The sequence below is a fragment of the Heliconius melpomene genome, chromosome 3 (genome assembly GCF_056956725.1).
Source record: "Heliconius melpomene rosina isolate 202511_hmr_F chromosome 3, ASM5695672v1, whole genome shotgun sequence".
In the NCBI taxonomy this organism is placed as follows: domain Eukaryota; kingdom Metazoa; phylum Arthropoda; class Insecta; order Lepidoptera; family Nymphalidae; genus Heliconius; species Heliconius melpomene.
This window is the reverse complement of record NC_140391.1, coordinates 11,018,168-11,033,414: the sequence shown is the minus strand read 5'-3', so window position 1 is coordinate 11,033,414 and position 15,247 is coordinate 11,018,168. Positions and strand designations below refer to the sequence as shown.

The window sequence follows — 15,247 nt, the reverse complement described above, 5'->3', positions numbered from 1 at the left end:
AGTGTATTCTTAATTTGCCACTTCCAAAATTTAAAATATCTGTAAAAAAAATTCTAACAAGTAAAGCTTATTACACTGTTCAAGAATATTTAGAGGATAAGCATGTATGGAATTAATGTCTATTGAATGTCAGGCAGGACAGCTGCCAGCTAATGTAATAGTAAAATACGAGTATACCATTGACTTTAAAAAGAGCAACTGTTGAGTTTCTTGCCGGCTCTTCTCAGCAGAACTGCCTTCCGAACCGGTGGTAGCTTTTTGTTGACATGTACATTCGACGATTCAAAAGTGCTTATAAAGTTTATTTGAATAAAGAATATTTTGAATTTGAATTTTGAATTTAAGAGTAAAAAAAAATTATGAGAAAATAGGATAATAAAAAATCTATAAATGATATCACATACCACTATTTATTAAATAAAATTTACTAATGTACATAATGATGATAACTTGAATGCAGAAATCTTAGAACTTGGGTGCACCGTCCTCCTTTGAGTAATCCCTGGTGGGTGAGTAGAACTGTAAACAATATTGTTTATTACTTCCCAATACATTATTTAGTATTTTGTCACATATTTTTATAAATTTAGGTAATTATTCATTTACTGTACTCCATTCCAAATATACAATACAAATCTCTAAAAGTTTTATGATCAATTTGATATAAACTTATAATATTTGACTGCTAACATTTATTAAAAACCCTTAGTATACCTTGTACTGCTTGTTCCTGTACTCCTCCCAGGGCTCGGGGTTGGTGCGTTTGTTCCAGGAGACGTCAGGGGAGCGCAGCGCGAGGCGGGCCAGGTAGAACACCGATCCGGCGCATCCCAGACCGACGCACACGTACAACGGGATCAACTGTAGATCATAATATAACATGAAGATCATAATCGGTATTGCAGCTATACCTACAGTTTCCCTTGAACCAAGCAAACCGATACTATGAATATGTAAACATATTATATTTATACAATTTGTAGAACTCTCTTCAGTACGATTAGTGCAATACAATAAATTGCGACTTTATATTAGAAATAGTATTTAATTATATTAAATAATAATTAAAGGTTTTTATTACTACAACAAATAAACGAATGCACTACGTATATAAAAAATAACGTTATATCCTGAAGATAAAGATTGCAGGTTAATTATGTAAGCCAAGACGTAGTAATGAAAACAACGTATATAAAACATACACACCGCTTTGTGCTTCTTTAAGCTGGAGAAACTGAGGCCCTGCATTATTGATTGTTACAGTCTTTATTAACAAGTAATCCGCAATCGTCTGAAAGTATTAGGAGGACAGGAAAATTCTATCAATATGTCGATTAACGATTTACACAGGCAATACACAGATATATATTAATGTTACTAGAGCACAATTAATGTTAAATAATTACTTAGAATAAATGTTATCATTATTGATACGTACGTAATTTTTTTTTTAAGTAATATTAGAATATTAATGAAATTTTTAATAGTCACTAATTATAATGAAACAATATTGTTCTATAGTGTATGCAACTATGCACGCGAGTGTCGACCCACTGCCCACTGCCGTGTCGTCTGTCAGTGTCACCGTGTCTGTGACAAGCTGTTAGCTGATCGACTGATAAAAATTGTTAAATAAATAACCTATTTTAATGGTTTGGTGCTACGCTACGGGAGTGCAACACAAAATTGGAAGGAATTTACAGAAAAAAATGAGCTTTTTATTGTGAGTCGATAAGACGACAATGTGTTTATCTGATATCTATTAATAACTTGTCGTCTTCCGTTCTATGGTGTCTTGTTTATACTGTTAAAGCCACAATATATTTATCAATATTATTGTCTTCTTAGTAATAAAATGACACTAGCAGAAAGTTTTACTGTTATTATAATGAAGAAGAAATTTCATTGTGTAATTTTTAACGATCGATTAATATACTATAATCAAAATAATCATCTTGTTCCTGGATAATCTTTATAGATGAATGTAAATAAAATCTAAAAACGTCGTTACTAACGATATCACTTTATTTTAGTGGCAGTCGATCTAATAGAACTTTTAAACCAAAGAAAAACATTCCTGAAGGGACTCATCAATATGATCTTATGCGTCACGCCGCCGCTACTCTTGGCTCAGGGAACCTTCGGCTTGCAGTGATGTTGCCTGAAGGCGAAGATTTGAACGAATGGGTCGCTGTCAATAGTAAGTATATTGAAGCACTTCACATATATTGCTAACCATTATGAGTCAGTCACTAAATTGACAGCCACAGGAAGTGACTGATATCTGTTTTTAGAAGACATTGAAACTAACACAATACTCGATTTTTGGACACTGGAATAGTTATACTTCGATGTTATAGGTTTATTGTGTGTTGCTAATCTTTGGACATTGGGACCTGATTGGCAAGGATACAGACCTTATTATAAAATACAATATGTAAACAACTATAAAATTGGGTATAGCTTCTATTTTACATTAGTACATACAGATCAAGTGACCTGAACACTTATTTACCTTGTCTTTTTTAGAGAAAGAGAATGAGGAGTGGTTGAATTGTTACTTTTCTTACTCTATTTTTAAAGAACTTGCATGTATTTTGTGCACTAGATATTGTGAACTGCTAAACATGCAAAGCTGTCACACAAATATTACACCATGTTATAACTTTATTCATTCTTCCTATTTAGCCTTTTTTCATTTCTTAATATGGTAGACTAGGAGAGAATCAGTGGTGTTTTAAAGATTTTTCCATACAAACTTTGATCCCTTTAGGGCAAAAATTTTTCAAAATTCCTTCTTAGTGGATGTTCACATTATAAAAATATACATCTGCCCAAATATCATGTTTCTACCATCAGTGGTTACAGCTGTATATGCACACAGTATAATCTATATATATAAAATTGGAAGGTCACACACTCCATCACGAAATCTCAAAAACTACAAGTGCTAGGAATCTGAAATTTTGAATAGGAGTTACTTATTGGACGTAGGTGCTCGCTAAGACGGGAATTTGCAATATTCGACTTCTAAGGGGTTGTTTTGGGGTTAAAAGTTTGTATGAAACTTCGTTACTTCAAATGCTAGGAGTCTCAAATTTTGCATGGACGTCACTTATAGGACGTAGGTACTCATCGGACGTAGGTACTTATCGAATTCGAAATTAATAATAACGTATTTCACGCAGGCGAAGCCGCGGTAGGGCCTCTAGTATAATATAAAAGGAGCGCTGAAGCTTCCAATCCTGTACATACAGGGTGTCCCAGGAGTCAACGATAAAAAGAAAACAGGTGATAGACCAAGTCGTGACAGTTATGAGAAAAATATAAAAAAAATTCTTTGTCATGTATTTTTCATATTATATTGATTTTAAAAAATATCGGAAAAACCGACACCCTGTGATGGTTTTTCAAGTCCCAGGACTACAAATATAATAATAATAATAATAATATTCTATATTGTACACCCAAAAATATAACACAAGAAAAGGAATCAAGATAAGAAAGAAATGTACAAGAGGCGGCCTTATCGCTAAAATAGCGATCTCTTCCAGGCAACCTTAAGGCATAGGACGTAAAGTGTAGGAAAGGGTTGGGGGTGTGAAATAATAAATTTAATAAAATACATATAAATAATAAAATATATATATATCCATATATAAACATATACAAACATATATACATAAATACACATACATACATACATACATACATACATACATACATACATACATACATTCATGGTCACATAGTACACATATATAGCTTATAGTATAAACAAAATGTAAATAAATAAAAGATAAGAAGCTCAGAAAGTAAGAAAATATTGTTTTAATAAACGTTTAAAAACAGGTAATGATTTTGCCCGTCTAATATTCATAGGTAAATTATTCCAGAGTCGGGAAGATGTAATTGAAAAAGAATTGCTAAGGAAGGAAGAAGAATGTGAAGGAATTTTGAGTGTTAAGTTGTGTTTTGAGCGCAAGTGTCGTGAGTGGGATCGCCCCAAAAATTCAAAACGCTCTTTTAGATAAGGTGGGGTCAATGGATCAAACAGTACACAGTAGAGAAGATGGAGAATACGAGTATTCCTGCGAAGTCGGATTGGGAGCCACTTGAGCTTAGCTCGAAACTCTGAGACGTGGTCATACTTTTTTAATCCAAAGATGAACCGAATTGCAAGATTTTGTAGCCGCTCAAGCTTATTAAGTTGCTCTTCTTTTAAGTCAAGGTAACATGAGTCAGCGTAATCAAGAATTGGTATAAGGAGAGACTGTGCTAGCGCAATTTTCGTTGGTATAGGTAGAAAATTACGCAACCTTAAAAGATAACCAATCGAAGCAAACATCTTCCTACTCACCTCACTAATCTGTGGATCCCAAGACAAATTTTGATCAATAATAATGCCAAGATTTTTAACAGTCTTACTGTACGGTATTGTTTGTCCACTCAGTAGTATAGGAGGTAAAGAGGACGTGTTAAATCTAGACATAAGCTTTGGACTACCGACGATTATTACTTGAGTCTTAATTGGATTTAACTGCAGTCCAAAAGACTTACTCCAGTTGGTTATAGTCAGTAAATTATTATTTAAGAAATTTATCGCCGCAGGTAGTTCAGACACTTTGGAATGGCAATAAATTTGTAAATCATCTGCATATAGGTGGTAGAGAGAAGAGATATGTTGGGAAATATTATTAATAAAAAGTGAAAATAAAAGAGGAGACAACACGCCACCCTGCGGAACGCCAGCATTGACTGAAGACCAGTCCGAGTACGAATCATTTATTCGAATACGTTGACGGCGTCCATGCAGGTAATTGTGAAACCAGTCGATTACGTTAGGAGATATGTTAAGAGAAACTAAGGTGGCAAGCATAAAGTCAAAATCTACAGTGCCAAAAGCATTGCTAAAGTCTAGCAACACTAACACCGTGACCTGTTGTGTATCCATAGCAGTGCGGATGTCGTCAGTTATTTTTATAAGTGCTGTAGTCGTACTATGACCAGGACGAAAACCGGATTGCAAAGAATTGAGAAGGTTATGCTTTGAAAGGAAATATGTGAGTTGACTTTGCACCAGGCGTTCGAGGACTTTGGATAAGAAAGGAAGAATTGAAATTGGACGGAAATCACTATCGCAAGTGGGATTGTTCTTTTTGGGTAGAGGAAGAATTTGAGCTTCTTTCCATGCTGAAGGAAATTCGCAGGACTCTATGGAGAAATTAAGCATGGAAGTCAGGATAGGACAAATGATATCAAGAATAGGGATGATCATATTACGACTCACAGAGTCAGCCCCAACGGCGTCAGAGCTGATAGCCACAATATTCTTCTTAACATCACTTTCCGTAAATTGACTAAAGAAGAAGTTAGGAGCGTTAGAAGAGGTAAAAGCAGTGACATGTTTGAGTGTTTTTTGCTTATCAGTATCATTAATGTTACTTGAAGAAGAGAAATGTTTATTGAGCTTATTTAAGTCTATATTTTGAGGATTAACGCTTCTGCGTGCTTTACCTACTCCTATGGATTCAAGAAATTTCCATACTCTAGAAGAATCATCTTCTTCGACTATGGATTTATGAATATGGCGTCGTTGGTAGTCTCGACACACCCTATTGCAGTGATTTCTGGCTTTGTTATATTTACGTTTATTTCGGTCAGAGGGATTTGATCTGTAGCGTAATTTTGCCATATTTTTCTTTTTTTGCAGGTGTTTTAAATCCTCAGTGAGCCAGGGAGCAGGAAAATGTCTCATCCGAACAGGACGTAGAGGAGCATGACAATCGTAAAGATGCAACAGTAAGGAGTTAAAAGTACTAACTTGTTCGTCAATTGTTTTTAAATTTGAAATATCGCTCCAGTTGATTGCAGCTGCGTCTCTCCGCAGTAGGTTCCAGTCTATACCACGAAAATTGCGTCGCAGAAGAATTCTTGATTTGGCCTTAGGGGGTTTAATCTTGTACGATATGTAAATAAGATCATGGTAAGAGAAAGCCAGAGCAGGATATTGACCGTGTTTTTCAACATGATTAATAGAAGATACGAAAACTAAATCGAGAAGTGAGGGTAAGCTATTTGGAAAATTGTGCGTAGCAGCGAGAGGAAGTATATGCATATTGGCACCAGTAACCACTGACTTTAGACGGGAGGCACGATAATCATGTTTTAATAGGCAGGTGTTAAAATCGCCCATTAAAATTGTGTGGTGGTACAGTGGCTTCAGACGCTCCAACAGGGTTTCAAGAGATGGAAAGTAATCGATCGTAAGGTTTGGACTATAGTAAACTCCGAGCAAGACCCTTGTGTGTGAAAAAATTACCTCTATGAAAAGATGTTCTGGGCCACCAACTGTTTGGTGCTGCGACTGGTCAACTATATTAAAGGCAATATGGGAGCGTAAGTATATAGCAACTCCGCCTCCGGAGCGGCCAATACGATCGTTACGATTCAAATGAAACCCTGGGAGCGAGTAAGAAACCGATTGCAGACATGGCTTTAACCATGATTCTGATACCAATATTGCATGAATATTTTTATTATTAAAGGAAGTAAGAAGATCTGGATAGTGTGCAGGAATACTTTGTGCATTAATATGAATGACATTAAAGTTTTTCAGAACGTCTGAGAAATTGCTATCAATATTGTCACTTAATGTGGGAATACTGAGAAAGCTGTCTGTACTACTCGATCCACTAGGAGAGGAAGAAAGGGAAAAAAAAGAATCGTCAAGTTCATCATTACTATTAGCCATGACTTATTATATACCATATATGTTTTTATAAATATATATATATAAAATATATAAGACAAATATAAATATTAAAATAAATAAGAATTATAAATATAAAATAAGATATATGAATATATATTACTCTTTCTTCATTTTTTTTTCTGTAATGTAATCATGAGTAACCCTTCTGTGAATTACAGTTTAAGATTGAAACATACCTGCATCAGTTTTCAATAAAATATCGTGTTTTTGCCAATCGGTGTTATATCGGTATCGGGTTTTTTATAGTCCAGTCGGTTAAAGTTGAGTGTAGTAAATATTTTGAATTTAATGTTTGGCAAAAACACGATATTTTCTGGGACAACCTGTATATATGTGATATATATACAGGATGGAAGCTTCAGCGCTCCTTATATGGGAACAGCATATAGGGTAGAATATTTCAAATTCATACCTAATGAAATTAATCAAGATACCTCAACAGTTTAGACATAGGTTTTTTTTCATTTAACGATGTTTGCCCATACCTGTATTTCTTGTGACGCAGTTACGCATAGATTCCAACAACGTAAACACTTACTACTACAAAAATTTTACTAAAGGTGAAACAACTTTGAACTTTATCTCCAATACCTACGACTCGATTTCAGAATGAGACGTGTGAGGCGCGGCGGTGTCCCTTTGATTTTTTCATTTTTGGGATAAAAAATAATAATTGTATTAGGCTTTAATAGAGTAGTTAAGACAGTTTCATTTAAAGTGGTGCCGACAAAAACACTCTGTATATTGGAACAAAATGTTATCAAGAACATTTTTGATGTTATGGGGTTGGTAATTAAATTTAATACAATATATTGTATTTATATTTAATATAATATTCTATTTAATATATAATATTTGAATTAAAAATATACAGACTTGTGAAGCAACAAATGGCCCGTTTATTTTGAGAGTGGTGTAAGTCCATTTTCTTTTGTTTCGAGAAAATTAAAGGTTAGTATATTTGTTAATTTAAAAATATAGGCAAATCGTATGAGTCTGGCATTGTTTCTATTATTTTATCAACATTTAATTTGTTTATTTAAATTTGTTTTTGGCTAATTAGACTACGATAACACATATTTATGTGCTGTAAATGGACTTACACCACTTTCATAATTAGACAATTGTAGAAATCGTTTAATTTCAATTTTGAAAAATCAAATATCGCTATAAAATATACTTCATTTTAATATTATTTTGTTTACAAATACGCATAACAACACATAAAATTTTATTTAAGACGGCAATTACATTGTCAACACTAGATACTGATTACAAGAATTTACTTATTCTCTTCATGTAGTAGTGTTTCAAAATATGTGTGATGCACCGGAAGTATATAGCTATAATAGCTTAAATAATATAAAATTAGGAAAATCGTAATAAGATTGCGGATTGCAAAAAGATGGCGCTACTGTTGTTTTTGCTGTTACTGGGCAAAGATACGGAGTCATACAGCCTTGTCGTATTTATTTTCTTCTCACAGGCTATGCGCTGTACATTTTCTAATACATTTCTCTAATTTTTTAATATCTATCTTTTAACTTACGAGTAGTGGAAACACGTAGTGGAAACAATGCAAATCGTTAGACTAGTTATATATAAAAAAATTACATTAAATTAAGCATGAATTACGTGATAGCTCATTTTTCTCAAAAATGGACTTACACCACTTTCAAAATAAACGGTCCAAATATTGAATAGCACATTTCACTTAACATATTTCTTTAAAGGCGTGACGTAAAAATATGAAATATATATACTTAAAATGTGACAAAAGCAACACAGCATTATGTAATAAATCAATAAATGTTTATATGTTAATACACTTTCCAGCAGTGGATTTCTTCAACCAGATCAACATGCTCTACGGCACTATCACGGAATTCTGCACAGAGGAGTCGTGCGCGGTGATGTCTGCGGGGCCCAAGTACGAGTACCACTGGGCAGACGGGCACACTGTCAAGAAGCCCATCAAATGCTCTGCTCCCAAATACATTGACTACCTCATGACCTGGGCCCAGGATCAGCTCGATGATGAGACACTTTTCCCATCTAAAATAGGTAATGTACAAGGACAAAATGATATAACAAAATAATATGCAAGGTTGAGGCGAGTCGTGGCACAGGGTCACATAGTGCGACTGAAAACATACTGATTGTGGGTTCAATTCCCACTCGAGGAAATGAAATATTTATTTAAATGTATAATTATGTATAATTGCAGTTGTTTGCTTGGTGTATACTCTCGTATGGTTTAGACGCATAGCGCCGCGTTGAGCTCGGCCACGATATTCGGTAGAAAGTGGGAAACAGAGTGTCTTATTACCAGGGTTCCTCTGCCTGCCCTGTTGTGTGAAGCTGATATACATGGTTCAAATTTAAAAAAATCTTTCTGATGGAAGATACGCCAGAAAACCTATTTCTGGGGCTATTTATATTAATTATTATTTACCGTGTATCTAGATAGAGAAAAAAGACATTTGTCTATTAAATACGATAATTTTTACGAGCAAAATCAAATAATTGTTTACATAATCATACAAAAACAATTAATATTTTTTTCTTAAAATACACTTACATAAATATTCGTATAGTTCAAGCGGACAAAGCTGCGCGAGGGCCGCTACTGCTTATAACAAAATCGTAATTAATCGGTGCCTCTACATGAAGATACGAGTATGTAAAAAAAACTTACTTGGGGCATTTACTAGTGTTAATTGCCACTTGCTAAAAGAGTGAGGTTCCCCGTTTTTTGTTTTGTTACTTGATATCGTTTTTAAAAACATAAACTTTGTGTGTAACATCTAAGAAATTCCCAAAACATTATTATTATTATTATTCTATTATTAGTTAAATTTTCATGGATAAAGATAAGGCAAACGAGCGTACGGGTCACCTGATCGTAAGTGATCACCGCCGCCCATGACCCCTGTAACACCAGCTGCGTTGATGGCCTTTGAGGTGGCGATAGACGCGCTTTTTGAAGGTACTCAGGTCCTATACCTGAAAACACTGCCGTAAGTAGGCCATCCCACAGTTTCGTGGCGCACGCATGGAAGGAAGTTCCTACGAAACCGCACTGTAGTGCCACGTATCCAGATGGTGTGGATGTTTATGGATGTTGTATTTGAGATGTAACAGATCAAACACTTCTCGAGAACACTCCCTATGATAAATGCGGTAGAATTTATTGCGGTAGTGTTGTCGAATGTCGAATGGGGAACGTCGATGACGTCGAGACGTCTCTATGCAAAACCAAAGCGTCAAGCTTTTCACAGATCATTGGGTCCCCAACAATTCGAATGGCTCTACGTTGTATGCGATCAAATGCTACAAATAGTAGGGCATACTTATGACTGTCTTCATAGTAATAAAAAAAATGTAACTGAAACAAACTAGAATTCGTTAATACACTCAAGTACTTAGGCTTGAAAATTGATAAAAAATTTAATTGGAAATCTCAGGTAATAGATATTTGCAATAGGCTAAGATGTGTACTGGGGAAGTTTTACCACTTAAGTAAAGAATTAAATAAAGAAACGATACGCATTGTATACTATGCCCTTGCGGACTCCGTACTTAGTTACGGTCTCAGCGTGTATGGGCGGACATTCATAACATACTTAAGGGATATAAAGCAACTTCAAATACGTTTGATCAAGTTTTTGGTTGGTAAAAAGATAAAAGAAAAATGTAGTGAAGAGTATGAAAAACTATTTTCAATTTGTGGAATTTTACCAGTAGACATTAAAGTAAACTACTTAACTAGGAGGGTCGGGAAAAAAGAATTTTTTGAGCCAACTGCGGAAAATTATTTTGGAAAGAGAACAACAAGGTGCATGGTACCCAAAATCTTTAATAATATAAATAACCTCACATTGAATAAAAACGTTACTAAACCAATTTTAAAGATAAAACTGAAAGATTTCTGTCTTAAAGAATCAGACAAGGGCATAGAGTATTAATTTATTTGGTTTATTTTTTGTTTTTTTTTGTTTTTTTTATAGAATATATAGTACAGGAATAGACATAATATAGAATAGATAGTACAAAAATAGATATAATATAGAATAGGTAGTCTGTAATACAATAAGAATAGATATAATATACAGGGTGTCCCAGGAGTCAACGATAAAACGAAACCAGGTGATAGACCAAGTCATGACAGTTATGAGAAAAATATAAAAAAAAATCTTTGTCATGTATTTTTCATATTATATTGATTTTAAAAAATATCGGAAAAACCGACACCTGTGATGGTTTTTCAAGTCCCAGGACTACAAATATTACTCTTTCTTCATTTTTTTTTCTGTTATGTAGTCATGAGTAACCCTTCTGTGAATTATAGTTTAAGATTGAAACATACCTGCATCAGATTTGTTAAGTTTATTAATGTTATTTATCTTTTATTTTTTGTGTTATGTATGTATGGTTAAATTATAAGTGTTGGTATAGTAGTTTAGATTAATGTAGTAAGTAAAGAGCGCTTCTTGCCTACAAACTCACGAGTTTGGCAAGAGATTTTTTATATATTTAGATTGTAAAAAAAAAAAAAATGGGTCAACTGGGGTGCACCATATCAGATATGAGACCATTACTCAATCTGAGGCCGAACCTAGGCCCTATTTTGGCGTGAAATATTGTCTCGCTCTGCTTATGACCCCAGTTTCTTTCAGGCCAACTTGACCTTGCTTTCCAGATGATCACGATACCGGCAGTCACTCGAAACGCTAAGGCTCAATGTGCTGTGCCCGTTGTAAGGTTTAAAGCCGGTACTTTGGAAGAGTTTAAGGCTGGCAAGGCACCTGTAGCTCATCTGGTGTTACACAGGGTCATGTGCGGTAGTGATCACTATCATCAGGTGACCGATTGATAAGAAGAAGAATGAGCATAGGGGAAAGCATGCAGCTTTGGGAAACGTCAGCATTTACGGGCATGTATTCTAAGGTAAAACTGTTGACAGCAACCTTGTTGCTGCGCCTAATGATAAAGCTGGCGATCCACTTGCATAAATTCTCGCCAGGCCCTATCCCTTGCTTACGATAGCTGTAGCCCAGCGGTGGGTAAGGTAAACCAGAAGATCTCCGACGAGCAACCACGGCGAAAGCCATAGTGATGGCCAATCAATCGATGATCCTTTAAGCCTTAGATATACTAAGAACAGAAATCGACTAACAGCTTTTTGGGTCAATCATGCCGTAGCCAAATTATGGCTACGACTTTGAGCTCTGTCGGCGGTGTTGTTCCTCAGTCATCTATAGTCGAGTTCGAAGAAAAGAGAGCTCGCTCTGGCAATTTGTCACTTAAAATACCTTGAGGGTCGGTTATACTTCCTCTTTTAGGGTTTCACCTTCGGATCCTTAGTAACCAGTGCCTCGGCCCAGATTTGATGAAACCAAGGCTGTGAATTGTCACCGTCTCAATCAATTGGGACAATCCAATCGCCATAGGAAGGTCGAATACAACCCTTCCCGTATGCTAGGTGGTGCGTGATCCAAGTCAACTGCGTACACTCGGATACGGAGGTGGTAATAATCCTGCCGAGTCTGCCCATGCGTGTTGCCATTGCTGACGACGTGACTCTCACACTGTACACATATACCTACATATAAATAGTTATTACAGTTATTTCCACGATTCCAAATTCGTAACCGCTGATGGTAGAAACGTGAACTTTGGACAGATGTTTACTTTCGTAATCTGGACATCCACTAAAAAGGGATTTTGAAAAATTTTAACTCTAAAGGGGTGAAATAGGGGTTGAAAGTTGGAAAGTTGGAATGGATTTTTTTTTAAATCGGCACCGATTTTTATAACATTTGAAATTCAAACTCTTAAAAGTATTTAATTTAATACATGTTTCTTGGTTTTCTAGAATTTTTCCCCTAAGGGTGCAAATAAGGGGTTGAAACTTTGTATGGGAAAATCTTTAAATCGCCACCGATTTTTATAAAATTTGAAATTTAGACTCTTAAAAATATTTAATTGAACATGTGTTTCATAGTTTTCTAAAATTCACCCCCTAAGGGTGCAAATAAGGGCATGAAAGTTTGTATGGAAAAATCTTTAAATCGCCACTGATTTTTATAAAATTTTAAATTGAGACTTATAAATATTTCATTGAACACGTGTTTCATGATTTATTAGAATTCACCCCTAAGGGTGCAAATAAGCAGGCGAAGCTGCGCGCGTCCGCTAGTTAAATATATCCCCAAAAGACTTAAATTACGATTTATTTAATACATGACAATGTAAATAACCATAATTAAAGAATTTATCGATTTTTCTTATATATACATAATTTTATATTCTATATTCATCATATTCTTCTGTGTAGTTCAAGCGGGCAAAAGCCGCGCGCGAGAAAGTGTCTCATTGTATTCACTTCTGTTGTCACTACTACGTGTGTGCAGGTGTGCCGTTCCCCAAGAACTTCCTGTCAATGGCGAAGACGATCTTGAAGCGTCTGTTCCGCGTGTACGCGCACATCTACCACCAGCACTTCCCCGAGGTGGTGCAGCTGGGCGAAGAGGCGCACCTAAACACCTCTTTCAAACACTTCATATTCTTTGTTCAGGTAAAAGTATTACTGAAGTATTGATTATATTTGCCAAGTATTAACACAATACTAATACACCCCTGAGTCAGCTCTGACTAGATAACGTTTCTACTTATTCTCCGACTACGAGCACATGCTGACAGTCGCTTATTATGTGACAGGAGTTCAACCTGATAGAGCGACGGGAGCTGGCGCCGCTGCAGGAACTCATCGAGAAGCTCACCGCTAAGGAGGCACGATGAACGATGACTACCCCCACCTCCCCACACCTCCCCACGTGCATGACGTCGAAGAAACACATAGAATAGATTAATTGTAAATGTTGTAACATTGTTTCAATGTCAACTATTGTACTTAAATTTAACGTACCCATTTCTGTATTGGCCATACACACATCTGACAGCCGTCACGCGTCTGGTCTAGCCTGCGTCTGTGGCGACCGGTGACATGCCGCGACGCGGTTCTTATTAATGTACTAATTAATGTTTTAAGGTTTACTACGAGAATGAAATTGTGATATGAGCTACTTGGAGACTGGGAGGCTGCGGCAGAGGCGAGAGCGGAAACCGCAGAGGCTTCTACAGTAAATATTATTGTATAATCTTCTGTGGCTGAGTAATAGCGTAAAAAAGGATTGAAAATAATAAAATTACTTATTGTACGAATCAGTGTAGAGGAAGCCGGGGAGGACACTTAGCGCTACACACTGCACCCCTGTATATAGTACGCTACACTCTGTTTACAGTGTGCTGTACGCCGCGTATTTGGTTCCTTATTTATTTGAAGCACGCGCGGGGAGCGGCCGCCCTCGCTGTGTCCTCGGTCTATGTCACGACATCTACGTATAGTCCGACAGGTGTTATTGCAAAACTGCGGTACAGTCGAGCGCAACGCTGTCAGTTATTAGTAAATATTTCATTACTATGAAATATTTATATAATATCATATAATAGCGTCATATATACAAAATGGCGTATTAGAGCATATCTGTCTAGTAATATTATAATAATTAGTCTGTTAGCTTAACCAACATGCAAAATGAAGTTATGGATAAGCAAATTGAAAAATTAAATAAAAAACTGAATTGAAATTATTAATACATACATACAAATCTTCAATAAAAAGGTTAAATTTAAAGAATAATATTAATAAGGTATTACATAAAAGAATAAAAATAATTATACATGCAAAAAAAAACATTTAAATAAATAAAATGTCAAATATAAAAACAAAGAATTAAAAGGAATGGCATTTTTGTTTACATTTAATTATATTCTTGTTTGAACCATATAGTGAGCTCGATTGTACCTATAAAGATGTGTGGAAGGACGTAGCGCTCGCACTGACGCACAGTAACTTGTATGGCCAAGGGATACCGGACAGTTTAAATATTGCCAGATATTTCTTTATCCATATTGCATAGTATATAAGCTTGTATTACGCATACTGAATGTTTATACACATATACATATGGCTATGTGAGTTACTAAGCGTGGGGTATCCCATTATCAATAACACGTTGGACGGACTATATACTATATATTATATTAGATAATAAGTTATTAAAATATATTTTTGCAATCGAACGATTGCGCCACGTGCGACTGACGTAATGATTTTTTTTTATTTATAAATAATATGTAACATGAATTATACGAATTATAAAATACAATAGAGACTTTAATTTATTTCTATATATTAATAGTTGTACACACCGCACATAGCGGCATAGGCAGGGGGAGCCCATGGAACCCCTGCGCTTCGCCTCGACCTTCGCCTTAAAGAGAAGATTTGTACATATTATAACTTTAAAACTTAATCATTATTCTATTTGTTATTACTAGCTAACAAAACACAGTATGAGTTAAAAAATAAATAAATAATCTCATGCTATATATTATTCCAAAGAG

The 15,247-nt window shown here is 35.3% G+C and overlaps 2 protein-coding genes across 2 annotated transcripts; one reads left to right on the top strand and one right to left on the bottom strand.

Annotated features, from left to right (window-relative positions):
- Positions 1–391: 391 nt before the first annotated feature.
- On the bottom strand, positions 392–1,367 carry ND-MLRQ (NADH dehydrogenase (ubiquinone) MLRQ subunit). The gene is made up of 3 exons (XM_085207249.1): positions 1,207–1,367; positions 715–861; positions 392–519 (listed from the first exon to the last, which is right to left on the bottom strand). Exons 1-3 carry the CDS (start codon positions 1,246–1,248, stop codon positions 466–468), a joined length of 243 nt encoding a protein of 80 aa, XP_085063375.1. The 5' UTR covers positions 1,249–1,367; the 3' UTR covers positions 392–465.
- A 191-nt stretch (positions 1,368–1,558) lies between these two features.
- mats (MOB kinase activator-like 1) lies at positions 1,559–15,009 on the top strand. The gene is made up of 5 exons (XM_085207248.1): positions 1,559–1,723; positions 2,034–2,200; positions 8,612–8,839; positions 13,192–13,355; positions 13,499–15,009. The coding sequence occupies exons 1-5, from the start codon at positions 1,650–1,652 to the stop codon at positions 13,577–13,579; spliced, it is 714 nt and encodes a 237-aa protein (XP_085063374.1). The 5' UTR covers positions 1,559–1,649; the 3' UTR covers positions 13,580–15,009.
- Positions 15,010–15,247: the final 238 nt, after the last annotated feature.